This window comes from Takifugu flavidus, chromosome 2, assembly GCF_003711565.1.
Source record: "Takifugu flavidus isolate HTHZ2018 chromosome 2, ASM371156v2, whole genome shotgun sequence".
NCBI lineage: Eukaryota > Metazoa > Chordata > Actinopteri > Tetraodontiformes > Tetraodontidae > Takifugu > Takifugu flavidus.
Window position 1 is genome coordinate 17,903,147 of NC_079521.1, and position 25,626 is coordinate 17,928,772.

A 25,626-nucleotide genomic window follows, 5' to 3' on the forward strand; every position below is an offset into this window, starting at 1 on the left:
TGCAGTTGTGCTCCAGCAGGACTCTGCTGTCCAGCTCGTTGTGGCTCTGCAGTCCCTCCAGTCAGTCACTTAAGCGCATAAAGGAATCCAAAGAATGATCACCTTGTTAAGCATACACAACCTTTCCCTCTTAAGCAGCCCCGGTTAGTTCGCTGCAGGGTTTGTAGGAGAATGGGAAAGATAAAGCTGTGCCACTCCAAAGGTTGACGCGTTTGTTCCACACAGAGAAGTAAGAAACGAAGGTCGCGCCCTGTCAACAAAAGCCCTCCAGCCAGTGTGGGGGCGCCCCTCAACAGGCGATTCAACAGGCGATTTGAGTTGCATTATTGGGACATTTTTCATCAATAAACAATTTCAAGCAAAAACATACAGAAACAGATGTTTTGCAGCTGGAACGGGACCTTATTTGTTTGTGTTCTGACCCCAGAGGCCGAGGAGGTCAGAGCTGTGCACCGAAAGGTTATAAGGTCCAAACGCAGAATTCATGTGCTTCATTTGATCCAGAAGGAAAATACTGAACTGCTGAGCGTGAAATTAAAGATAAAGAGCAGCTGTTGACACAGCTGTGCTGACCCCACACAGACGTCATTTAATACCGAGTCGGAGACTTTTCACTTCTCCACATACCGAAGCTGCTCCTTTATTCAAATTAAAACCAAATGGTCTATTTTATAGCCCACAAAGTGAATATTAGACGTTCAAATGCGATGAAACTGGATGTTTTGTATCGTATAGCAGTTTGGAGGCTTATGAATGAAATAATAGTAATTTTATGTCACCTGAAATGAGCTTATGGACACAAAAAAGAGGAGAGTAAGTGAAATTGCTTTATTATTTAGTCTCAGCAGGATTTACGATAAACGTGAACGAGGAGGTATTGACGTGTTCCTCAGGTCTCTGTTCCTCCACGGACGGCGAGTTTGGGCCAATTTTACAGTGCAAAACATCACAGTGTAAATCAAAACATCAAGTGTCTGCTCAACCCATGAGGAGTTCTCACTTGCTTCAGGGGAATCAGCCTCGCGTGCCAGTCGGACATTTTAAGGCTTCAGAAAGAAAACGGCGCCCTTCACCGGGGAAATAAAAGATCAACCGTTTGAATCAAAGCGCTCACAGATCAAAGAGACATCAGAGGTATTGGGACATGTTGCAGAATGCATGAAACAGCCTTTTCCAGGTGATACATAAGCAATACTGTGACGCTTCTAATGGGTGGCAAAATAGAAAAAATAAAACATCATCAAGTCATATAAAAGTGTATAAAAATGTTGTGTACAACGTCCAACGCTGGTCCATTAAAAGCCCTCAGTCTGCACGTCCAACAATGAATAAATATAAAGAAACATTCTCACACTGATCACTTCATATAGTTGGATGTGAATGTTTGTCGAAAAAGCTTCATATATTTGATTTGATTAAAATTTCACTAAATAAAACATTTACTGTGTAAAAGCCATAAAAGCTACAGGTTAATAGGTTGTTGATGACAGGCAGCGGACATGTTGTTTTACAGTGCATCAAAGAGGGATTTCTTCTGGGTGTAATAATGGAAAAATAATGATCAATTTGCTAATGAGGAAAACCCACCGAGGAGAAAACCTGGAGACTAAAGATAGGAATGTAGATTTATCCCAATAAACAATATACACAAACTGTAGGTTGGTGATCACTTAGAGCTTGAGAGTATTAATACTGCATGAAGTGACGGACGCGTCGTCGTGGAGAGCAGCGGACGTCTCCTCCCCTCACAAGGAGAAGGTGGAGAGCAGGTTCTCCTGGCTGGACGAGCGCTTGCAGGCCGACGATGAGCTGAAATACGTCTCCCCGTCGGTGCTGATGTCGTCGTCGTCGTCGTCGTCGTCATGCAGGGTGTTCAGCAGCGGGGCGGAGCTGCTCTTGCGTCTGGGCCACACAGAAACGGCGTCAGAGCCTTCAGAGACTTCTGGCCGTCTTCCTCCCCTCGCTTCGGTCACTCACCTCAGAGCTTTGAGCTGGTTCTGCAGCTGCTCGTTCGCCTCCTGTTGCTCGTCCAGTTCCCTCTGCAGCTTCTTCTTGGCGTGCTCCAGCCGGTCGATCTCCTCTTCTGCCTCGTCCATCTGCCGCTTCAAGGCCTTCAGGCGCAGGTTCAGCTTCATGGACAACCAACAACGAGGGTTACAAAAGGTCAAAGGCCAAGAAAGACATCCTTGAGTTCAAGTTCCCGAGCAGCAAACTGAGAGTGAACGTTTGCTCTTATACCTGATCCTTCTGATCCAGCAAGGAGTTATGTTCTTCTTCACCCTGCATCACCATCTCCTTCACCTTCCTCTCCAGTCTTCGGTTAGCCAGCTGCAGGTTGGCGCGTTCCCTTTAACGTGCAGAGTGACAGGCCTTCATCAGCAGCGTCATCAATAGCAGCTTATCTATTTTAATACTGAGGGGTATGACCTATATGTTTCTATACAGAAGGCAACTGTTTAACCGATGAAGCTGATCATTCTGGAGCGTTCATCTTAAGTCCAGTTGTCACTTCCAGGCCGTCTGCTCCAGCCTCAAAAACCTTTTCACCCAACCTCTACATTTCCCCTTTGATCTCAACATCTTCCCCACAATGCACCTCATCTTTACTTCCCACCTGGGGTCGTTGCCTCACCTTTCCTCCCCCTCTAGCCTCTCCTCCAGCTCCTGTATTCGGCCCTCCAGCTGGGCTACCAGGTTCTCCTTGTTGGACTTCTGGGAGCCCTCGAGGTGAGACAATCTGCCCTTCAGGTCTTTGTTCTGCAGAGGTCACGGACAGAGAAGTTACCGCATCATTTTCCCCATTTAATAAAGCCATGTCTTTAAAAACATCGCTTGGAAACTGGTGACGGAAAGGACAAATTCAAATGAAGATGAAGACAAGATGTGGATGAAATGAGTCGGCCGATGCTTCGTCGTGACTCTGGTGTATTACTGTGTGTATCGCCCCCCCCCCCCCCTCCCCCGGACAGGAGAGTGTGTACCTGTCTCTCCAGAGCAATCTTGTCACACTCCAGGTCCTGTCTGCTAGCCCTCTCCTGCAGGAGTTCATTCCTCATCTGCTCCACCTGTCAAGCCGAGTCCAGACACCGTCATCGCTACAGTCTCACAGTCGGAGCACAGTTGTTAGCAGACGCCGCGTCTCGCTCGTGAACAGAAACCAAAAACAGACGCGGCGCGGAAAAATGACTCCTCAAAGGGCCTCGCTTCATTTGCAAGATGAGTTTTCTAGCTTGGTTGCATTCCATTTTGTTTGTCGAGACTTTCATATAACCTTTGTAACCAAGAAAAGGAAATTGATAGTTTCCATAGAGAGAATACAGGTGTGTGCTTTCAGAAGAAAATCTCATCTGCGGTCTTAGCTGTGAAACCTGACAACACTGGTAAGTAGGCATCCACTTAGTTCAGCATCGCGACATCAAATACTCCCAAAACATCTACTATGGTTTAGGATTAACAGGTAATATATCTGCAAGAAATGATCAGCGGCGGTTTCAGATTACCCGACACCCTATAAGAAGAAAGTTCTAATCGTTTTAACCTTTAAAAACACTGAAGGGTAATATTGTGTCATCACATATCCACTCGTACAGAGTCAGACTGTACGAACATGACTGCAGCTCTGGTTCAGAAGAAGCCATGAGAACTAATCGATACTATGGTGACGGTTCTCTTTGTGAAGGGGGCTTCGAAACGGTGATATTTTATGCCAATTAGTGGGTGACAGTGGGCTGCTCTGATGAACGATGGCCCCTATAACTGGTGCGCCCAGCACAGTGCTTGAGGGAGCTGAATCAGCGGACTGGAACATACAGCGAAACTAATCTGCTTTGTGAAAGACGGCGGGAGAGGAGAGGGGAGATTACTCTCATTTAGACAGGAGCCGAGCACCTGGTGCCAGGAGAGACGCAGGTGTTCTTCCCGCTGCCTCTGCTGCAACCCCACCACCCCGTGGCTGTGCACCACCCCTCTCCTCCCCGCAGACATCAGAGCGCGCACCAGCACACGCGTTTTGGTGTGTGTGTGCGTGTGTGTCGGCTTACTCCGGATGAATGAAGCTGGAGTGTTGCTTTGACAGCTGAACTCATGTCATTTAGTCTGCAAACCTTCCTTCAGAAGTGACAAATTTCAATTATAACAGCGGGACCGTCCCACACGCTGCAATATTCCCCTGGTTTCTGGAGTCCCTACATTAAGATTTTAGCATCATTATCATTTTATTTTAACAACCAACCGGACACCTCCCCGTTTAGAAACCATTCCTAAAAGGACGTCTGTCAGAGCCTCCGTTAGCAGCTCGCTCACTTCTGAAAACCCGAGGATCTGGATTTGTTAGATAAAGTTACTGAAGGTAATTTTAAAGTGAACTCTGCAACCAGAACACTGGAGACATTTGGCAGCGCGCCTCCTCTGGCTCAGGCAGCGCGTTAGATGGGTCTAATGCGGCTGAAATTTGGACACACACACACACACACACTCGGACCACAGGCGGGCGGCCAACTTGAACAGTTATGCAAGCTCGTCTTGCAAAGCACCGACCCGATCGTTTAATCCAGCACTGAAAAAATAACATGATGAGTATTGATGTAAAGCTGCAAAGAGCAGAGAGACGCGTGACCCCTGCAACAGGTGCATTTAGGCATTTTCGATCAGATTGATGGACGGCGGGGTTCTGTCAGAGATTAGTGACTGTGGTCATGACGTTAGACGTGGAAGACAAAGCAGCAGGAGGGCAGAGTATCGTTTACAGATGGAACAGAGACACGTCTGTGTGAACATTACGGAGCAGCTAGCTGACACAGGTGAGCCCATAATGACCGCGTGCTGACTGAGCCGGCCGTACCTGCTCTCTTCCCCGGTCTATCCTGTCCATCAGATGGTCTCCGCTCTGACGCTCCTCTTCCAGGTTCAGCTCCAGCTGTGTGATCCTGTCCTGTATAAACCGCGTGTTCGGTCATTCAGTCGAGGTTGCCCCCTGCATCGGTGTCTCAGTGCGACGTCACGAGTTACCTCCATGAGTTTGACTTGGCGAGCTCTGTCTTCTTTAGCGTTGGCCTTTGTCTCGGCCTCGCCCTCCAGATCTTGGAGTTTCTTCTCCAGCGCCTTCTCCCTGAGCGTGGCCTCGTCGCGCTCCCTCTGACACCGCTGCAGTTCTTCCTCCCGCTGAGACAACTGCAACAAAACACAGCAACGCTCTGTCACGCATGAAAAACTAAGAGAGGCTCCTTACCAGCGCCATGGTGTCTCCTGAACTCGGACCCCATCGGAGCCATTTGGGGCAACTTAGCAATAAATTTAGGTATAAAATCTGTTAAATGAACCTTCTGCTCGTTGCAATCCATCTCCCACAATATCACCGAAGGATCATTACAGCTGGAACAGTGACCAGCATCTGATCTGCTGTGTAGATAAATGATGGCACGTTTGCTTCCAGTGACTAATGAATCCAGCACCCTCAGAGTTCCCCCCACAGCTGGAATTTAGTCCCCGCTGCTTAATGTTCAGACAAGGAAAATTAATCACGTGCCTTTATTTTTGACCCGGAACATATTTAACCATTAGAGCAGAACTGTTGTACATTTCATTGTGTAAATACTCGTCTAAGGCCTCATTGCAACATTAGAGCTGACGGTGAAAACAAAGAGTGGCTAGAAGGTGCAACAAGGCAGTCGTGAATCAAAGGTTCTGAAGATCTACGCATGGACCAGGGGAGAGGCCCGACAGACCTGCTTTGTTTTGCTTTGGGGGTTTTCATTAGATGGGTGGAGACCGAGCTGGTCTTTGAAAACAGCTGGAAAAGTGGACTCAGTCGGCCCAGCAATCGGTTTCCCGGGACAGGTCCAGGAGGAGGATGTGATTCCAGCCAGCACAGCTTTCACAACAATGATATCACAACCTTCGCATCCTCCTTTTCCTGTGCGCCAGCTGCATGCGGGTAAGGGTGGGGGTGACCTTAAACAAGACACGACTCAAACTCACTTCAGACTAAACTCCTATATCACGACCTCCACCTCGGTAATGGTGGCAGCAGCGACGGTAACATAAACACCGAAGGCAACGCTGCAGGTGTGAGTAGAACAACCTTAAATAAATCCTGCCCTTGTGTGGTTGGTATAAGATTCAACAAACTTTGATTACAATATCATCCTTCACATACAACAGTGTCACTGAAGAATTGATTCTAATTGTGAGTGAAAGAGTCAAAGGTTTTCCCATTAAAGTGTTATTTACACACCACAAGGAACAATAACGTCACCATTTCCATTGCTTCTCCACCATTTATTTGAATAAAGAAGAGAGATGTTTAGCTTCTGCTCGGCTCGGACGCTTTACTTTGGCACTGTTTTGATCAGTGAGGCCTGTGGGGAACAGTAAATACCAAACTGATGACATTTCTGATAAAGCAGAGGATGGTGAAGGGAGGCAGTTAAACTGGTTGAGTCAGAACAAAAGCTCATCGTCTGCGGCGTGCACGGGAGGCCTGGGGTGACTAATGACGGTGTGGATCTGACCCCTCTCACATCAGACTCAGCGTTCAAACATGCAGTGGTCGCACTAAACAGGGCATCTCGGAGACCTCGGTACCTCTTCCTGCAGGGTTTTCGACGTCAGCAGGTGCTTCTCCAGCTCCAGTCCTCGCTCCTTGAGAAGCTTCTGCAGCTCCGTCAGCTCCCGACGGTTCTTCTCCTTATAAAGGTCGATCTGCTCCTGCAGCTCCAGGGTGGATGACTGGGACGCATCTACGATATCGTTCATCTGCAGGCGGCGATAAGATACAGACACCAAACACCAGTTATGATGTTAAATCAATGCGCAGGACTAAATGAAGCTGTTTAAAATCCTCTCTCCAGTTTCAAAAGTGCCTAAAGAACATTCTCTTTGTGACTGAAACTGTGCCCGTGTGCGTTAAGAGACTGAACTCCGCGCTCGGCCCAAGAAAGGAGGAGGATTTGATGAGGATTTGTCAGGGTAAATGCTAATGCGCTCCACAGTTGAATGCGCTCACCTCCCTCTGGAGCTTCTCCACGGTGCGGTCCAGTAACCTCCTCTCTTCCTCTATGTTGTTCTTCATGTTCTTGAACTGCTCCTTTTGACTTCTCTCCTCTTGCAACATCTCCTCCAGCTCATTGTGTGTGAGGGTCAGTCTGTTCAGGTTTCTCTGCAGAGTGAGCACGGCATTAAGGGGATCAATGGGGGGGGCTCCACATCCCGCCCACACGCAGCTCTTGTCCATCTTACCTGCACGTCCTCCAAACGAATGGTCAACGCCCGATTGGCACGCGACATCTCCTCCTCCTGCTCCCTAATTTCAGCCAACGATTCTTCCAGTTGCCTTTTCTCTTTCTGGTGAATGAAACTCGAGGCTTAAAACCATATAATAAACAATCAACGCCAGTTATTTCTTGACTCTGCACCTCCAGGCGACCAACTCGGTCTCCCAGCCGGCTCTCCTGAAGCTTGGCCTCGTCGATGATGCGGTTGAGTTTGGCCACTTCATTTTCCAGCTCTTGGGCCCTCCTGCGCAGACGCTCGGTCTCCAAGGACAACCTTCCTGCCTGGCCCTCCACTGCACCCTTGGCTGCCTCCACTTCAGCCTTCTGGCGGATCACTGCCGCGCTGCTCTGCAGATCAGAACGGGACACGAGGCTTCGGTATAAAAGAGGCAAGACTCTGAGACACTAAACAGAGAGTGGAACAAAATGCTCAGTGGAATACTTAAATCCCAATTATCAATGGAAACAAAAACCTCTTTTATTGGGCTTAGTTTTGTGACCAGTGCTTTGTTGCCATGGAGACATTATAATAGTGTTATCCAGCTTATCTGTCACAATTCATAAAAAAACATTATTGATGCTAATAAAATCTGAGTATTCGTTAGCTTTTGCTGACTGAGCGCTGCTTTAATCCATGCTACTCCATTTGCCTGTAGGGTCGGAGGTCGTTCCCACCAGTAAATTGAGGAAGGACAGCGTGTCGCTCCGGCTGTGACAGTTGGAGGTGGAGCGCTGTGCGAGGCTCAATGAGTCAGGCTGCACGCCGACAGGTTTCAGCTGTGGCACCGTCCAAGTGAAAGAGGCCACCAATTCCTGCTTGGAATGTTAATGAGCCGGTTTTGTGATTTCCTGTTTAGCGCTCCGAGGAATGTTTCAGCACACCTGTGGTCATGTGACGACAGCGCTGCAAAATGAAGCCTTGTGGTTTTACCGGGGAACCGACGACACGAGCGCTGAAGTCAGGTGGTGTCGCAAAATGACCCGTTTGGTGACGTGCCAAAAGAACACAGGGCTCCTTAACATCAAAGCAAGTGTGTAAAATGTGTAAAATGCACAAATTCTATGGCTTTAATCACTGGCACTGGTGCTGCTTTGAGTCGAGGCCTGAACTTGATTTTCATTCGCAGAGAATTCCTTCATTACAAACAATGAAATCCAAACCCAGGTCATCTCTGGCCATCTTTAATCTGCCTGTCGTCACTCCAATACGCCCACTGTGACTAAGAAGGGCCACTCCTGGTCAGTTTGTTTTGTTTCGCCTGTGCGTGAATATGGGCACCTCCTGTGATGGAACGGCATGTCAGCGTGCAGCTGGTGCCAGGCCAGTCAGACCAGTTCCACCTGCTGTCACCGAAGCGCCACCCTCATGTCTGCCTCACCTGCTCGTCTGCTTTAGTCACAGCAGCGAGAAGCTCTGTGCAGAACTCAAGGACCGAGCATCGCTTCTCCACGGTAACCAACATAACAATGGAGGTTCGGTAGGACTGTGCAGAGCAACAGCAGATTCCAGAACCATGTCTCCTTTTCCACAGAACTGAGGCAGAGAGGAAGCTCAGGAAGTGGAGAAAGGTTGGATGGGATGTGAGCTGAACCCGGCTGTCATCACAGGAGTAATAGAAAGACTGTGACAGGGCTGTGACAGGGCTCCTTCTTTTGACATATACACAAAGAGTTCAGAGTTCAGTCCGGAACCCTCTCTGTCCGCCCCACTTCCCACCCTGGCTCCATCCCACCAGATAGAAACATGACTGCACAGAGGAAGACATTAGACTCACCCTAAGCCTATGCTCAGGAGGAAAGACCCTTTTTTCCCAATAAATTAATAAGATAAACACAAGTATTCAATAACAGCACCATCAATAATATTTAATGGCTTCACAAACCTGATGACTTTTTCTTAGTCTTTGCTTGAAAAAGTTAATCATTCATCTCAAAAGTTAAAGCAAACCTCATGTCTGCAGGATTCCAAAAGAAAAAAAAAACATTTCATTTTAAAATGTCATTTCATTCAGACATTAACAAACAGTTTGATTCATGGTATTATTGTAAATGTCGCATTAAAAACTGGTGGGATTAATTACGTAAATGTCTCCGTCCTCTCTGACCAAACTCAACCAAAGACTGACTCGTGTGTGCTCAGCATATTTGTTTCAAGTTGCTCATTAACTCATTTTCAGCCGCGTTCCAGGTCGTGTGCTGCAGGTAAACCCTGGTTATTTACCATCACATGGAAACTAAGGGTCCAAAAAAAGAAGGTGATGCCAGGCGACCGTGGGGGGGCTGACTTCCTGTTTTCCCTGCTGTCTTCCACACTTAAAAGCCATTCAGTCACTTCCTCTTTGTTGTGTTAAATTCCCAGCTCCCTGTTCATCGAGCCTCCATCTGCATACAGTAGCGGGTAGAACGGGCTGAAATGTAACAACTCTGCGTCTCCACCCCCACAAGACTCCAGTGACAATCCTAACTGGGACACTCGCAAAGCAACTTTAAAACTTTCACACACCAGCGTCACAAAGAAGTTGGAAAACATTCAGTCCACATTTATTTGTTTTCTCATTGAAAAGGCACCTTTGTTGCACGAATCCGTGCACGAGAGGAGACAGTAGAGAAGACTGAATCCAAAGGTTGTTAAACATACTAGAGCACTGTTCATGAAGGAGGCCGCCAGAACAGGGCCTAATGAGGAAGGAAAACCTGAGCAGAGGCACCGAAATTAAAATGTGCTGGCAGCTCGTTGGTCAGAGGAGGACCGCAATCAAACCGGGTCCAAGCCAGGGAACAAAATCTCCCTGTTGAGCCTCTGTCCCTCGCAGCCAAACTGTAAGATTACAGGAGAGCTCTGAAATAACAGGAGTTAAAGTGACACCGTTTCCCTCTGCAAGATAACCTTCTAAAACAAGGCTGGTCCTCACTCGATCTTGAGAATAACCTGCAGAATTCTAAATCACAAAAGGAATTAACGGCTGTAACCCCGAGTGGACCCCCGCAAACCCAGTATTCCCAGTATTCCCAGTATTCCCTCATCCTTCTCCCCCTCGCAGGCTACAATATGTCTCTACCCAGCAACAGCTCTTCACACCATGATTGGTAATGTATTGCTATCATCAAACGGACAGACTAGGAATCTCTCCTTCAAAAATGGAGGAAAAAACCTGAGGGGGGGGGGGGATTCCACTCAAGGCTGTGCGAGTTTGACGTTTCTACTCGGGCAGATTAGTTGTGGGCCAGCAGAGATGCAGCTGGGGATGAAACAGGCTGGAAAATGAACTGCTTTTACTGGGGCTGAGTGACAGATCCCGGGGTGGCGCATGGAAGTGGGAAAATGAGCAAATACAGCATTTGGGTTTGAGGCTACAGATGAGATAGTGTACACAGCGTGGCTCAGGGTTGTAGATGAGCTGGAAGCTGTGCGATAAGCACAGACTGTTCTTACGGTTAGAAGAAGAAGGCCGAGACGTATTAAATCATCTAATGCCCAGACAGAGATGCACGTGAAGAAGCCAGCGAAGCAGAAATTAATAGCATCTCCCGCCAGTTGCAGCAGGTACTGTAACGGAGCTGAAACGGACGGAAAAACCAGGTCTGCAGGGAGCACATTCTCAACGGTGACCCTTGACATTCCAGGGAAAACCTCCTGCCCCCCCGCCCCTCCCGCATGCTTTGCATACCAATATAAGCTGACACAAAGAGATGGAAGAGGTAATATTTAACGGAACTCATCTCTTCTAAAGAAGCCAAGTCCGATATTGCGATATGTTGATGAAATTCCACACATTTCAACCTACAGAAAACACAATGCAGCTTACAATCGGAGGCCAGCCCCCCCCCCTCCGGTCTTTCAGGGGGTCAAACATGCACCCCTCTTCCTTCAGCATACTGACCCACTTATTCAGCACGTCCCAACCCCCGTTGCTATTATTGTGTGAAACAAGCTCATCATTCATTATCAACTGAGGTCCACAATTACCCCCACTCTTCTAGGGTGCAGAGAGAAGGGGGGGCATGATGCAACTCAGGAACGGCAATTCATTAGATTAGTGATGGCTGGCCACTGCAATTAACTAGTATACAGACCAATTTAGTGCTCCAGTTTCCAGCATTCTTTTCTGCGGGGACCACACGAGGGCCACTCACGGGGGGAGGGTGCCCTTTGGTTAGAGTGGGGGGCAGCCAGAAAAATTTAAACATTGCAAAGTTCCAGTGTCTCTACAAGAGGGAACAGGCACCACCCCTTTAAATGTCCGATTATCCCCATGTTACAGTACAGCCCACACTTTTAAAGAACAGCACTCATGGAAGATTACAGTTATAATTACGTAACTGTCTTTAATAGCACTGTATTTATTATCAATTATGAACACTTATGCCCTCACACAATCTCCAGAATGATTTAAATGACAATGAGAGCAAATGTAAATATTTAAAGAAGTTGAGCAGCACGGCCTCGCGTCTATAAGCTCTGAACCAGGGACACACAATTGATCAAGGTGACAAACGAAGGGCTCCAGCAAATGTTCTTTTATACCCGACAAGTGGGGGAAAACAATGGTTTCATGTCGTGGAGTGTTTATAAAGTCATGAGGGTAAAACCCACAGTGACACAATGCGTGTTGGAAGAAAACTGCTGTCGGACAAAAGGAAATGTTCTCACAGAGCTGCAGGAGGGCAGTGCTGCGGACCCCCACCGCTCCTGCAGGAAGCCAAGGAAAAGGGACGACTTCCACTCTTTCAGATAAACAGGACACACATGAGCCACACAGTGACCCACTAAAACAATGTGTCATCAGTCCTTCCAGCTCACATTTCAGCTTCACTCACACTCACAGGTTTAAAAAATTAGGAATCCAACCAACGTGTGACACGTTTAAAGAAACATCGTGGAGATTCTTTTTACAATAACTAACCTAAAAGATATACAGGAATCAGAATTTCACACATCCCATACAGATAAACCAGCACACGGCCGTGCCAGGAGGCATCATTTTGATACACAAGTGACTAAATTCGCTGTTTAAACATGGGTGTTCCAGTAACATCCTCCTCCCTGAGAGACAACTGAGATAAGAAAACCACCAGCACGCTTGACTGGCACGTAAACCTTCCCATGAGAACTGATGACGTGCCGTGTTTTTGTGCTAAATCGTCTTTTGTTTTCATTGCAGCAACTGTTAACAGAGCTCGGGCGCGTGAGCTCCCTCGATCCTTTTTAACCTCATCCATGTATGAGGAAGAACATTAAAATAAGCCTTTGCAAGTAAGATTCCAACTCTACCTGCGGTCTTCAACAGTGTGGGGATGACAAGTTTAAACAACAGCCAGCCTTACTCTGCCATATTTGAGCATGATTTGCTAATCCAAGCTATTTTAAGAATATTATATAATATATTATATTATTATTTTAAGAACCCTTTCTAGTCATGCAGTGCAGTTCCAAACCATTAAAATGCATATTGAACATGTGACATCCACTTTCCTCCAGAGCATTAAACTCTAACGTCTGTCTGTCAATGGGGACCTGTAAATATTATTTAACTTAATATTATAAGTTAACTGCCACCTGAACAGTAATGGTTATGATGAGCGCTGGCTTATTAATGTAATATCACTATTGTAATAATAATAAGAATGATCAACGCTGCGGACGCAAAACTAGTGATGAAGCTGTGAACTTCAAAGCAGCACTTCAAACATCTGATGAAGAACATATGTTGCAACTCACAAAGCAAAACACACACACGCAGAGCTGGAGCTGCCTTGATGTGGGGCTTATCTCTGCACTCCTGTCACGGGGTGTGTTTCTGGACGGGGGGAGGGGGGGTGAACGCGGAGGAAACGAGGAGGAGGGAACCCAAACTGGAGGCGAGCAGAGGGAGAACACAAAGGAGGTCGACTACCTGCTTGGCCTCCTCCAAAGACATCTGCAGCCGGCTCATTTCCTTCTCGTACTGCTCCTTCATCTTGTCAACCTCGTGGTCGTGAGCGGCGACCTCCTCCTTCAGGGCTCCTTTCAGGGCTGTGAGCTCCCTCTCCCGCCTCTTCAGCACATCTTCCTGCTCCTCCTTGGCCAGGAGAATCTCCTGCAGCTCCAGCTTCAAATGCATCATGTCCTGTTGAAAACTGACCGCTAGTAACCAGCAACAGCATCCTGCCTTTAAAAGCTTAGAGCGAAGAGCGCGTTACCGCCATCATGGAGGTCTTCTCTCCATCAGACACTGATTTCTTGGCCGTGTCGAGTTCGTCGTGCATCTCTGACAGCTGGTCCTGCAGGTCTCTGATCTCCGTCTGGTACTGCTCCCTTTCAATCTTCACCTGAAAGAGCCTGACAAACCACAACGTGTCATAAGGCGGCGCCGATGCCATACATATTCCCCATGAGACTCCAGCACACCTGCGGATTAATTCACACACAGATGCAACACCTGCACAGGTCAGAATATGAGGACCAGCGAGAGGTCAGAGGTCGAAATGGAGACCTGACAGATGGCAAAGAATAATCTACCCTTACACGACCACACAGAGGAGGAGGAGGGGGGTGATAGGTGATGCCAGACACCTCATAAGTCTCATCACAACTACGCAGACTGGAACAGAACATCTGATGCCTGCTCTAAGGAAGGAATGTGGGACGTAAACAGCCGCTCCTACACCACAACTGGACATTTGCCTTTTTCACTTTAATTCTGGCTTCACTAACACCTGTCCAAAATGTCACTAAAATCCATTCAGAACTTTCTGAGTTACTTTACATTAGACAGGTAGGTTATTGCATAACCTCCTTGAGGTAAAAATAAATAAATAGCTGTAATCTGACCGATGGCTACATCTGTGTGCAGCTGTGCACACAAAATCCTCAATTCCTTGTGCCAACATGTATCTTTTCTCAAGCCCAGCGTATCGCCTGAATGCACCGCCACTGCTGTCCTTTGTCCAGCGTATCGCGCTCTGTGTGTTTGTCCAACGTTCTGGGTCTCTCGTGTCAAGACTGCGTGTTTTCAGACTGCCTAACATACCTGACCAAGCTGTCCCAGTCTGGCCTAAAAGCTGGCTTCAACGTGGTCCAAACACACACTCGATGTGCAGAATGGAAGAGACGTGCTAACAGCTACGAGCTTTTCATACACTCATTATTTATTCCACCTGATAACGTGAATAAACAGAGGAGCCACAACACTCCTGCTTCTACTGTTCAAACTCAAGGTTTTTACATTTCTTTAGCTAGTATATGAGCCAATGTCTTATAAATAGACTAACCACGCTCCGCAGAGCATACAAGATAACTAATTGCCATCCCAACAGTAGCAATAAATACATATAGCAAAGATTCCACTTGTGATGAATAGCATCATATATATGCAGAGGGCTCTTGTGGTCCAGAATAAGCATTGTTATTTGGGGATACTTTTAATAGAGGGATGGGTCACAAAGAAAGGCAGCATATAGTCTTTAGTATTTGGTCATACGAGCATCACAACATTTAGCATCATTATAATGTCTTTGACTCAAATCATCTCCTCCATCATCCATCACTTACTCTTCAACTGTGTTCTGGAGCTCCGTCTCTGTTTTGGCCAGTTTTTCCCTCAGACGTTTGCACTCCTGAGTGCTCTGCTCCAGCTCCTCCTGAAGCGTCTTCAAACCTGTGACGCTCTTCCTGTCAGCCCCGTTCCTCTAATGTAAAAAAAGACAACCATATTTCAACCATATTTTAGTGAGAGTGAGCGAAGCATCCTGAATATGCTGCATCGACAAACTGAAAACCAGTTTTTAATGTTAATGTAAAGCAAATGAAACTCAAAAGCCCATAACATGACTGGAAAAACCACACGTCAAGGCGTGACAGGTTTTTTTTAATTAAATACAACTATTGAGAGGCCTCGTCGCTGCTCATTTGTGTCGGAGCGACTGTGGATGGAATCAGAAGCTCTAAACGTCAACCACCTAAAAATCCCTGACTGTTAATTTCTAAAACAAACATCTCATTAACAGCCTGAGGAAGAGCCTGTGTATCAGACCCAAGACACACGCGCAATAAAACTGTTATTACCTGAATCTGTATTTTCAGTTCAGACATTTTTTTCTCCATTTCAGCATTTCGCTCCTGCAGAGTTTTGACCTGAGCAGCAAAATCCACAGCCTGACGGGAAGGAAACGGGCGTTTAAGAACCCCTTTGATATGCACTTCACATTCACCGATATATAAATTACATTTACTTTGTAACGTATTTCACAGTCGAGTCGTTTTATTGCCGTTTTACTGCGTAAAAAGACGACGTCTTACTTTGTTGTCACTTTGGGAGCCTGCTGTGGCCCGAGACTTCAAAGTCTGTATCTTCTCAAAGACGAGGTTGACCTTTCTCTTCGTAGTTTCATCGCTGTCGTTACTCCTGCAGACGGGCAGCAACAGCCATGTTAACACGGGCAGCGTTTGGGGACTCAGGAATTAAATCCAGACTGCTCTGGGAGTGGGGAAATTAATTCCCAGATTAGAAGGGGTCAGAAGGGACGGCGGCGCTTTGATGTGTCAACTCAAAGTTTCCTTGCACTTATCTTACAAGCGGCAAGTACTGAAAAGTCAAACATAAGGGCAGAATGTAATGGGAAGGCTGTGGAGTGTAACGTATGGACCCTATGGTTGATGACTGAAACCAAAGAGCAAATGTTTTAATTTAGGCGACACTGACCAGAGGTTCCATCGGTCCGTTTGTTTCATGTCAGGTGGCCTTTAGGGTTAGGGTTAGGACATTAATAACCCCTGACTTTCTCTACTGCACAGCCAGGTTTTTTCTTTCGGCTTTGAAAATATGCTGAATCTATAAAAAAGTAAAGGACTGGACAGCAGAGTTTTAATTCAACATTTTAAACCCACATTTTCCTGGAGCTGTGAGGGGGCTGCTCTGTCTTTACTATTCAAAACGGAGTGTTTCCGAAGTCATCACCGGATATCTGAGACGGGAAAGCAACACAGCTGGAATGTATTCCTAAATAAAAGTGGAAAAAACTCTGCATTTAGCAGCTTGATCTTTAATACACTCTATCGAGACCATACAGCTGACTCAGAACAAGCTAGCTGCCCTCCTATAGACACATGACTTTCATTAAAGCTTTATCGCCCCTGCTAGTGAATATTAGTCTTTAGGGTCTTGGGAATGTATCTCAGCCTCACTCCTTCCATCTGTGTTTCCTTTTCTTTGGCCACGACTGCGGACCTGTTTGCCGACACACCCAGGCAGTTTCCTGTTCTCCGTCCATAGCGAGACAAGACTGTCAGAACCTCCAATACAATGAAAACTGTGGCCGAATGCGACAACTGACGGCAGCTCGATTTTTATGTGCAAATCCAACGACGTGCTGAAGGTTCAACGTGTGCATTCACCTAAAGAGAGTTAGCTTTGGAACTGGAGCTGCACTTCACCTTTTGACACAACATACCTTGCGCTGGCTATCAGTTAGCGTCTGATCGGTGAGGCAAACAGAAAGTGTTTCCCGTCTTTTCCCGGGGGGGTGGGGGGGTGGGATTGTGCAAGAAAACGACTTCCAGACAGCTGGATCACTCATGGCTTAGGTGGGAGGGTAAGGAAAGCACATTCTTTCACTTTTTATCTCAAAACAGTCAAACTTGGAATCAACCCTGAGTTCCCACAGAACATTCTCTCCTGTCCTGATACATGACTGTTACGGTGTAACGGGTCGGACTTGGGCTCCAGCCGGGATTCGGCTGTGCAGAGTTGCAAAAAAAGAGGTGAAAAAAGAGAAAATCACTGACCCATCTTTGAGGTAGCTGAACAGAATCTGTTTGGCCGTCTCTTCGTGTGTTTGTTGTGAAAGCTCCTGTTGACCTTTCAAGAGATCAGGCGTCACCTGAAAATGGCAAGAAAATTAACAAGAGACTTTAAAAAGAGGCACTTTAGCCCGAACTGGCAGAAATAATGAGGCAAAGAAGACCCACGTTAAAAACATCTTGTTTTGAGTGTGTAAATATGCTGCTGCAGAACGGATCCAGCTGTTTACCTGAACATCAGCTTCAGAACTGCCCTTTTTGTCCGTACTGGACTTCGACAGGGTTGTCGACAGCGATGCCGTCAAAACGTCTCCAGCTGAGGAGCCGCTGCCTCCGCTTCCTTTACTCTTGGCTGGTTCTGAGGAGGGCTGAATGGAGCCCGTCGCTTTTGAGGTGGTGTTCTGAGGGGAACCAGGTGCACTGGTAGTGCGAGAGGAAGGCCTGGACCTGGGCTTGCCGTCCACAACCGTGAGCCACGAGTCCTGACTGCCAGCTGTTTTCTGCAGCTGCAGCTGCGAGGGCCTCAGGACGTGCTCCACCGATGTGCCTCGCTGCCGGTTAAACCCGCCGAGGAAGCCGGAACCATCTCTCAGGCCGAGGCCACTGTCCACGCTGTGGGAGCGCTTCCTGTCCTCTGGGTTGATCCGGTTCCTGCGCCCCGCCCTGCCCCTACGCTGGTGGCTACTATCAAACTTCTCAATGAGTTCGTCGACACCGGGGATCGAGCCCGTGTCAATATCTCTCCCCGAACCCGGGACGAAGGGAATGTAGCGGCGGTTTTCGTGGCGGTTGATGGTGTCCGCATACAGGGTGTCCGTCTGTCCATCGAGGGGACTCTTCGTAGTGGACGAGGAGGAAGAATGGCGCGAACGGGAAGAAGTCTGGAGCACCGGTCCACTGGAGTCAGTCCTCCGTAGAGGAAGGACGTCGGGCTCGCGGCGAGCGCGCTCCAGGCTGGAGTTGGTGCTGCTCATTGAACTGGGGGATCGGCACGACGTCTTCCTCTGCTCACTCGTGGGGCAGACTGCAGCGGTTGCCGGGGTTACAGGCCGCTGCTGAGCTTTAGAGCCCGGCCTGGGCTGAGGGTTGATGAGACTCGGTTTGGACTGCGGTTCGGCCATTTGCAAATGTGTCCTGCTTGGAGGCTGAGCGGGCTGGGATGGAGGTAAAGGCTCGGGCGTTGACTTCCTCTTGGGAAGGGCTGCGTCACTCTGCGGCGGCCTTTTCTCCTGCGGTTCGTTATTCTTATTGTGGTCCAGACTCCTGGACTTGGTACGGGATGGTGAGGTTACGGCAGATTTGGAGGAGGAACTTTGCTGCTGGTTGCCAGCGCCAGCTGGGGGCAGGCTGTGGAACCCGTCAATGTTGAGGGAGTTGGTTTCTGGGTCGTAAGGCTGCAGCAGCTCAGGATGCTTCTGAAAGTTCAGAAGGGTGGATGACTTTCTGCCCTGTGATTCCGAGACACCATTCTGAGGGGCACCGTAGTACGTCGTACTCTGAGATCTGTACTCCATGAAGGGGCTGTTGGAGCCAGCTTCCTTCCCTCCCCCGAAGTCATACTCCTCATAATTCTCAATAAAAGAGCCATCGGCGTCAATGTATCCATTACTGTTTGGGTCGACATAGGATTGTGAGCCCTTGTCTTGGTTATTGAGGACTACATAGGGATGCCCACCGATGCCCTGGACACGAATGCTGAGCCCATATGTGCCCGCTCCATTACTGCTGGGCCTCGAGGCGCGGGCCAGCTGAGCGTGACCCCGCTGTTCCCCATTATTAGGAATGCCAGTCACTCTGTAGGACTCCATCAGGAATGTAGAAGGAAAATAAATCCCTCTCCTGGATCAGGTGGCCCACCTCTGCAACCAAACATTTAGACAGGTCGTGTTAGTCAGAGATGAGATGCTGGATAACGCAGTATAAACAAGACTCCAGCAGCACCCTCCTGCCAAAGCCTGGCCACTAATTATGTCTTCTGCTTACATTTATCATTTTGGAATATTCACTGCTCAGTTTCTCTCCACATATCACATCGGCTAAGGAAGCACAAATGAAGAATAAACACCCTCGAGTCTAAAATACTATGACAAGTCCCGGTAAGACACTCTTTATAATAAGCAGGTAGAGCTCAGACGGACCTGACAGGTATGTGACGATGGCATGATAAAATAACTGTTTACAGCTCCTGACACGCACTATAGGTTTCAACAGCGTAAGAAAAATGGATTTCAAAATCAACAAACGTCGTCCTGACATGAGATTAATACGAGATCCGGCTCTTTTCTGCATTTAAGTCTGTTCAGCTTCAAGTGTTTGATTGCATGTGTGCATATAACATACTTGGGTGGCAGCATGATATACGAGATGGAGCGACTGTAAATATGGAGCTGCGTACAGACATTAAACTAAGCTGCAAATGTGCACATTTATGTTTGGGAAGCCAGTGAAGACAAACCTTTCCCCACTGGACAATGGGCTTTTAACGGGTTCCTGTTTGTCCTGATAATGTCTCATTTTACCCTGATGTTCGAACACAAAGACAGCCAGGATGGGTCATGTTGATAAGACCGACAACAAAGGGAAGCGCAGGCTGTAGCACATTAGCATTAAAGCGTTTAAAGGAAGACCTATAGACAGAATATGTGCACGGTAGTGACCAGCCCTATTTTCAGCGTCAGGAGTGATAAAGCTTTACAGCGCTTAAAAGGTGTGTTTTTTCTGAAACACCATTAAGGTTGAAGCTGTAGGCCGTCTCAGATGTCGTGCCCCTTTAAAACAATACTTCTGCAATTCCTTAAAACATGGGAATAATTCACCAGAACTTGGTTTAGCCCGGTCAATAAGTAACAGTGATTGATTTTGATGCTTGAATGAGTCCAGATTAGCCTGCTTCAGGATCATTAAGTGTTTGGAGAGGACTGCTCTCAACTCTAATGCCACAAGGCATCAATAAGCCAACTGTAGTTTTACAGGAAGAGGAGGAAAGTCTGCAGTCTCTGTGACCCCCCCCCCCCCCCCCCGTGCAGGAGAGGCCAGCACAGGGCGCAGGATGGAGGTCAAGGCCCCGGCTTTGATCTGTGCACAGGTTCAGATTCTGCAAACTTCCAACAAAGCAGATTTTTTATCTCCTCGCTCGAACTAATTCGTTTTCTGCGTCGCTGCATCCAGGCCCGTGCGTGCAGACCGCAGCTCTGCAAGCGTGCACGCGGACGCAGAATTCGTTTGAAAAGCAGGATTATTTACACGGTGGGAAATATTGTAAAGTTACGTAACATGAATGGAAATTCACTAATCCGGAGGGTCAGGTAGGAGCGAATGGCACTCATGTGGAAATCCCAGATAACGACATGAGTTCGGATCCCTTTCTTCGCGGACCCACTCGCAGGAGTGAGCGGTTCGACAAAGCTGGACGCCGTTTGTGGACATTAGTTCACAGCGCAACAGGTGGCATGAAAACAGCAGCAGATTTACACCGTCCCACTTCTTCTAGCGTGTTAACTTTGTCCAACTCCAGCATTTTTGTCCCACTGTCACCATTTCAACAACCTGCCCCCCCCCCCATTTCCAGTCTGAGTTTAAAGGAGTTAACACCCCCAGCGGAGATTGCACATCTTCATCGTTACAATCAACGCAATTAGCTAGTTTACTCACCAGCGTAGCTTTTTTTTCTCTTTTGCCCAGTTAGCGCACAATCTAAAAATATCTTCTCTAGCTGTTACTATGAATTACAGACAAAACTGTGGAGCAAAGTGCCCACGGACCGATTGCTAAGTTACCCAGCCTGGCTGTTGTTTTATGAACAGAGTAAAACAAGTAAAAGAAGAACGTCCGACCCTCCGGGCCGCCCCGCCTCCCGAAACAAGCGCACAACCCCGCCCACCCCTCCAAGACCGGTCGGAGGAAACAACTTCTCCAAGGCCACAACCCGAGTTCGGCACGAGCGGGCTCGGCTCCTCTCGGCAAAGTTCGGCGACACTCGGCTGGATTTGCAAACAGCGTAAAATCTTTGCACTTTTATTAAATAAAGTGTTTTTAACTGAATAAACTACATTTTAAAAACATGTTAACATATTTTAAACGGGGAATTGAATCAAGGCAGCCCAAGAAAGTTCGACACAAGAGAAAATCCATATAAATTGATTACTTGTCTCCAAAATGTAAACACTATTGTTGCTCAACTGAAATACAAAGTGGCTCCTAAAGTGAGTCTTTAAAGTGAGTTTCTCGTTGCCTTAAATTGATGTGTGTTCCCCACGAGAATAAAATGTGATGTGTGAAGTTTTGACCCTCGCATCAATCCAATTTGCATCCGCATGTCTTTAAAACCCGAGAGCGTCATCTAGTGGAAAGCTGACATGAATGCGTTTGGTTAATGAGGACGCGCGGGCGGGCGTGCGTGTGTAACTCAGCTCGGTGAAGGCGTCAACGTGGATGTGCTCGCTCAGCACTCTGCGTGAGGCGCGTCGCTGCTGTGTGGTCAGCATTGCGATGTAAAAAGCCAGCAGGGGGCAGGTGTTATGCTGAGAGATGCCGAAAACTCTTCTGGAAAGTAAGTACAGTATGATTAAAAACAAGGCGTCGTGGTTGTGATGAACTTCTTGGGAGAGCAGAAGTCAGCAAACGAGTGCAGAACCACTGAAGGCGTTTACAGATGCAAGGAAAATATGTCATTGTATAATTATTACTTCAATCCAAGGGCTCCCCCTCAATGAATCCGTCTTGTGGTTCAAAGTGATGCATCGCATACATCCACATGCACAGATGTATCCAGTTTTACTATCACTAGAGCTCCAGTTGTGTCCTTGCAGTGGCTCCCGGGTTATATTTGCGTCTGCAGAGCAGGCTCTAATCTGAGCCCTGCTGCTGTGTTGGGTTCCAGCAGCACACAATGAGGGCTCTGTTTGTGCTGTGCCACAGCTGGGACCTTGGAGCATGCTCAGTACGCAGCTCAGCCACTGCAGAGGCAACGCAACAGGGTTACATCTGACTTCGGATTTTAAGTCTCATTGTCATTAAAGTATATTTATTCTATGAAACAGCTCATAATAATAAATCAGTTTCCTTCTTACTGTCTGTAAAAAAAACCCACAACGCATCAAATTGTGCTGAAGGGTCAGAATCTGGGGGTCATTCTCGGCGCATCGTAAATCACAACTTATCTTCCATTGTGTGTTTATATTCTTCAGACATTTTAGCCAAATATGGACATGTTTAGACTTTAGCCCTTTCATTTTTGCCTGGTGTTTGCGATTGCTGAATCCTCTGCAATAAAACACACTTGACACTAAAAGAGTTTGGAGTTCGGGAGTCCTACATTTTCAGCAGTTTTTGGCATTGAACTAAGAATCATGTCATTTCCTCCACAGAATTCTTGGAGAGGTGTATATTTAGATTCTACCCGTGGTCTCAATCTTCATGGAGAAACTAGCTGGAGTCAGTTCCTTCCCTAAAGAGTGTACGTATATAAAATAGAAGGACAGCATTTGATGCAGATCTGGTGCAGCAAACATCCTGGGAGCAGCAGAATAACCGATGCAGCTAGAGCAGGCAGGTTTTAAGCCAAGAACTTTGGTCCGTTGGCCCAGCAACCTGGAGGAAGTCAAAATCCAGACACGCTGTCGCAGAAACACCCCTCCATGATTAAAACAGCACTTTAGAAAGCACTCGAGGACTGAGGTCAGCACAGCAGAGGAGCAGCCAGCAGTTCCAACACAAGAGCTCTGACAGATAATTCTCCGCAGATGTGTGTATCTTCTCTAACTTGCAGCTTTTTCACACCGCTTTCAACATCCATCACCTTCAGTTGCCATGGATACTCCCTAGAGATAATATTACACCACATGATAAATATTTCTAATTTCATGCTAATAGTTGGTTGAGACTCTTAAGAACTACAATGACTTGTTTTGTTTTTTACAAATATAAACCACCCCCCCCCCAATAAAAATGTAGGACGGCACATGTTCGGTACACTGCTATCACACTTTATTAAAAAATAGAACATATTCATAGCACTTTCCATACAGACTACAATGGTCCACTGGTATTATTGTCAAAAACAGACACTCATTTGGCCTAAATCCACTGTAGAAACGTCCAAGAAACAGAACAAACACGGGCGTCTAACTCCTCTGTGTGCCTCTTCATGAAAATAAAAGCTTATGGAGGAGATTAAATATCGGTACGGAGATGAAACAGAAGTAGTGTTTTGCCGGGTGAAGGAAATAAATGCACGTACGATTTATTTTAAAAAAAGATGGCACATTTATTGCAACATAAATGTTATATACATCGTGTTTTTTCTTCTGAAAAAGACAGAAATTTCCAATTCCTGTTGCAGCAGGGTTTTGGTTCTTTTTGTGCATCGGTCAACCGCACCCTTCCATTTGAGACGAGAGCAAATTTTATCAATGGACGTTGGAAAACCGCAGACTAAGACGGAGATCGCACGTTTAGGAGTCTGGAGTCTTTAAAAGTACCACACTGCCAGCTATAATTCAGCCACATTCTTGAGATGCTATGTGTCAATCGACTGTAATAATGGACAGGTTACTGCAAATAACCATACATTTTACTATCTAATATAGTAAAATAAAGTAAGAAACTTTTTACTCAAAAGTTTTGCTTTCAAAAATCTAGAAAGAGTAATATTTAGAATTCAAGAAATATTCTTACAGTATTATTGTATAAAAGACTAACTACAGTGAAAAATAAGCCAAATGTTTTTTTTTTCCATTTTGAATTTCTTTTCTGTATATTATACAAGGGAAAGCATCTGGGAATAGTCTAAGTTGGCGAACAGAGGAGCTAAGAAACAGAACATGAACTGAAAAAGTGAAGGAAAGACAGCAGGAAGTAGCGTATTACACCCTCAATCAGTCTGCCAACATGAACACACGTTAATAAACACTGAAGTGAAGAACAAGGCCACATTCAGCCACACAACACACAAAACTCCCCCTTTCATACAAAAACAAACATGTTCAATCTAAAGTTCTTCATGTAAACCCTCATGTGGCATCAAGAATTATAACTCATGTCCCTTTTTTTTTTTTAAACCTAATGGTCATTTTGAAGTGGCAGCCTTGCTTAAGATAATGACTAAAGATGACACACAAAGAAAAGCAAAATGGAATAAAAAGAAAGCATGTCGACGGGGGAAAACACAAAGCGTGCGCACTGATGAGGAGGACAAACCGAAGCCATGATCAATGCATTCATCTTACAATGAAAAAATCCTCTTAACTGCTTTTGTTCATTATAGTGCTGCGGATCTGTGACCCACATCTGCTCCTGTGCTGGGGGACGCGTCCACGGGGATCCAGAATGAACTCAAACGTGCTCCGCTGGCAGAAACGACGCTGGAAGCCTTGCTACAACACAAATAGGCAGGACTAAATTTTACTCAGGATAACTGCATTTGAAACGTAATATCTTCAGAACAAAGAGTAAATGAAGCGTCGTGTTCATCAGGCCAGGAGAAAGCTTGGTCGTCGTTAGGTTGGGGGTTTTTTTTTTCCTCTTTTCTTGTTGCCTACACACGCTCTGGTGGTGAGAGACATCCGCCACCTCTGCGCCGTCACCATACGGAAGTTAAAGACGAGGATTTGTACTATTCGGTCTCTGCTTACATTTAACACCATAATAAAAGGAAGCCGACGGTGGCAATGAAGTGCCCTCTACTGTTAGTTAAGACACTAAAAACGTGTAGGGAATGCAAAGGTTTGTAATTGCTCTCGGTATTTTCACTGCTCTGAGCTTTCAGTGAACCTAGAGTTTGCCGTGCACCTGACACCTCATCCATAGATTTAAATGCAGCGGGGCCTAATTTCCCTCTACACAGAAACAAACAGGTGGAGGCATTAATTAAATATAAATATAAATAATAAATCTTTTTAAAACAGGGGTGGGGCATATATCTTTATTACTAACAGCTAATGACAGTTTTCGGATGGGTATAAATATTACTCTGAAATGGCCAATAAATTAAATTTGTCTCAACGTTCTCCTCTCGTCCCTCACTCCGAACCGGGCGAGTGTTCGGTTTCAACGGTGACTTTGGCAAACTGTAGATCGAGTGAAAAGCTGCAAACTTGTCTTTGAATCGATCCGCCTTATTTTCCCTTTAGATATACACTGTATAACTCCATAACATAATAAATAGAAAAGAAAAAAAAGACAAACAAAAACAACTGCTGTTACAATGCATTCGTCAATTCAGTTTAGGCACGAGGCAATTTCCACATACTGTCGGAGGAGATTGCAAAGTCTGATTGTTCAGAAGCAACACACTTCTTGCAGACAGTGATATGTACGAATTTTTCTTCGTGGGGAGAATTTTGCAGATGAAGACGTGGTCACAGAGCGCTAGAGGCTTGGCTCTTCTACGGTCTCCGGATGGGACGGCTCTAGTCTCGTGGGTCTGCTTCAAGTGGTCTGTCTCCTCCAATTGGTGTCACAAAGTGTGAGTCCTGTCTGTCACCGCTAAGAAGCGAGGTCGCTGTCTCAAATGGCAGAAATTATCGGGGTCTCTTTGATCTGGACACAGGAAAGGGGGTAAAAAATAACTACACGTGC

General features: G+C 46.6%; 2 protein-coding genes across 13 annotated transcripts in view; both read right to left on the minus strand.

Moving 5' to 3' along the window:
* Positions 1 to 813: 813 nt before the first annotated feature.
* cgnl1 (cingulin-like 1) lies at positions 814 to 20,874 on the minus strand. 2 transcript variants are annotated; one of them, XM_057019397.1, is made up of 19 exons: positions 20,701 to 20,872; positions 17,280 to 18,908; positions 17,035 to 17,129; positions 15,550 to 15,655; positions 15,316 to 15,405; positions 14,803 to 14,939; positions 13,452 to 13,590; positions 13,166 to 13,378; positions 7,413 to 7,619; positions 7,237 to 7,341; positions 7,004 to 7,156; positions 6,583 to 6,753; positions 5,008 to 5,169; positions 4,841 to 4,930; positions 2,982 to 3,065; positions 2,633 to 2,757; positions 2,239 to 2,347; positions 1,978 to 2,129; positions 814 to 1,902 (listed from the first exon to the last, which is right to left on the minus strand). In XM_057019397.1, exons 2-19 carry the CDS (start codon positions 18,855 to 18,857, stop codon positions 1,746 to 1,748), a joined length of 3,873 nt encoding a protein of 1,290 aa, XP_056875377.1. In that variant the 5' UTR covers positions 18,858 to 18,908; positions 20,701 to 20,872; the 3' UTR covers positions 814 to 1,745. The 2 variants fall into 2 exon arrangements, with proteins under 2 accessions (XP_056875377.1, XP_056875386.1); XM_057019406.1 differs by lacking the exon at positions 2,982 to 3,065 and having other exon boundaries at positions 20,701 to 20,874.
* Positions 20,875 to 23,012: 2,138 nt separating this feature from the next.
* tcf12 (transcription factor 12) overlaps positions 23,013 to 25,626 on the minus strand; it is a 41,980-nt gene continuing 39,366 nt past the window's right edge. For all 11 annotated transcript variants that reach the window (XM_057016820.1, XM_057016811.1, XM_057016818.1 and 8 more), the window contains one exon: positions 23,013 to 25,587. The gene's annotated coding sequence lies outside the window, so the exon portion shown is untranslated. The remainder of the gene's footprint in view (positions 25,588 to 25,626) is intronic.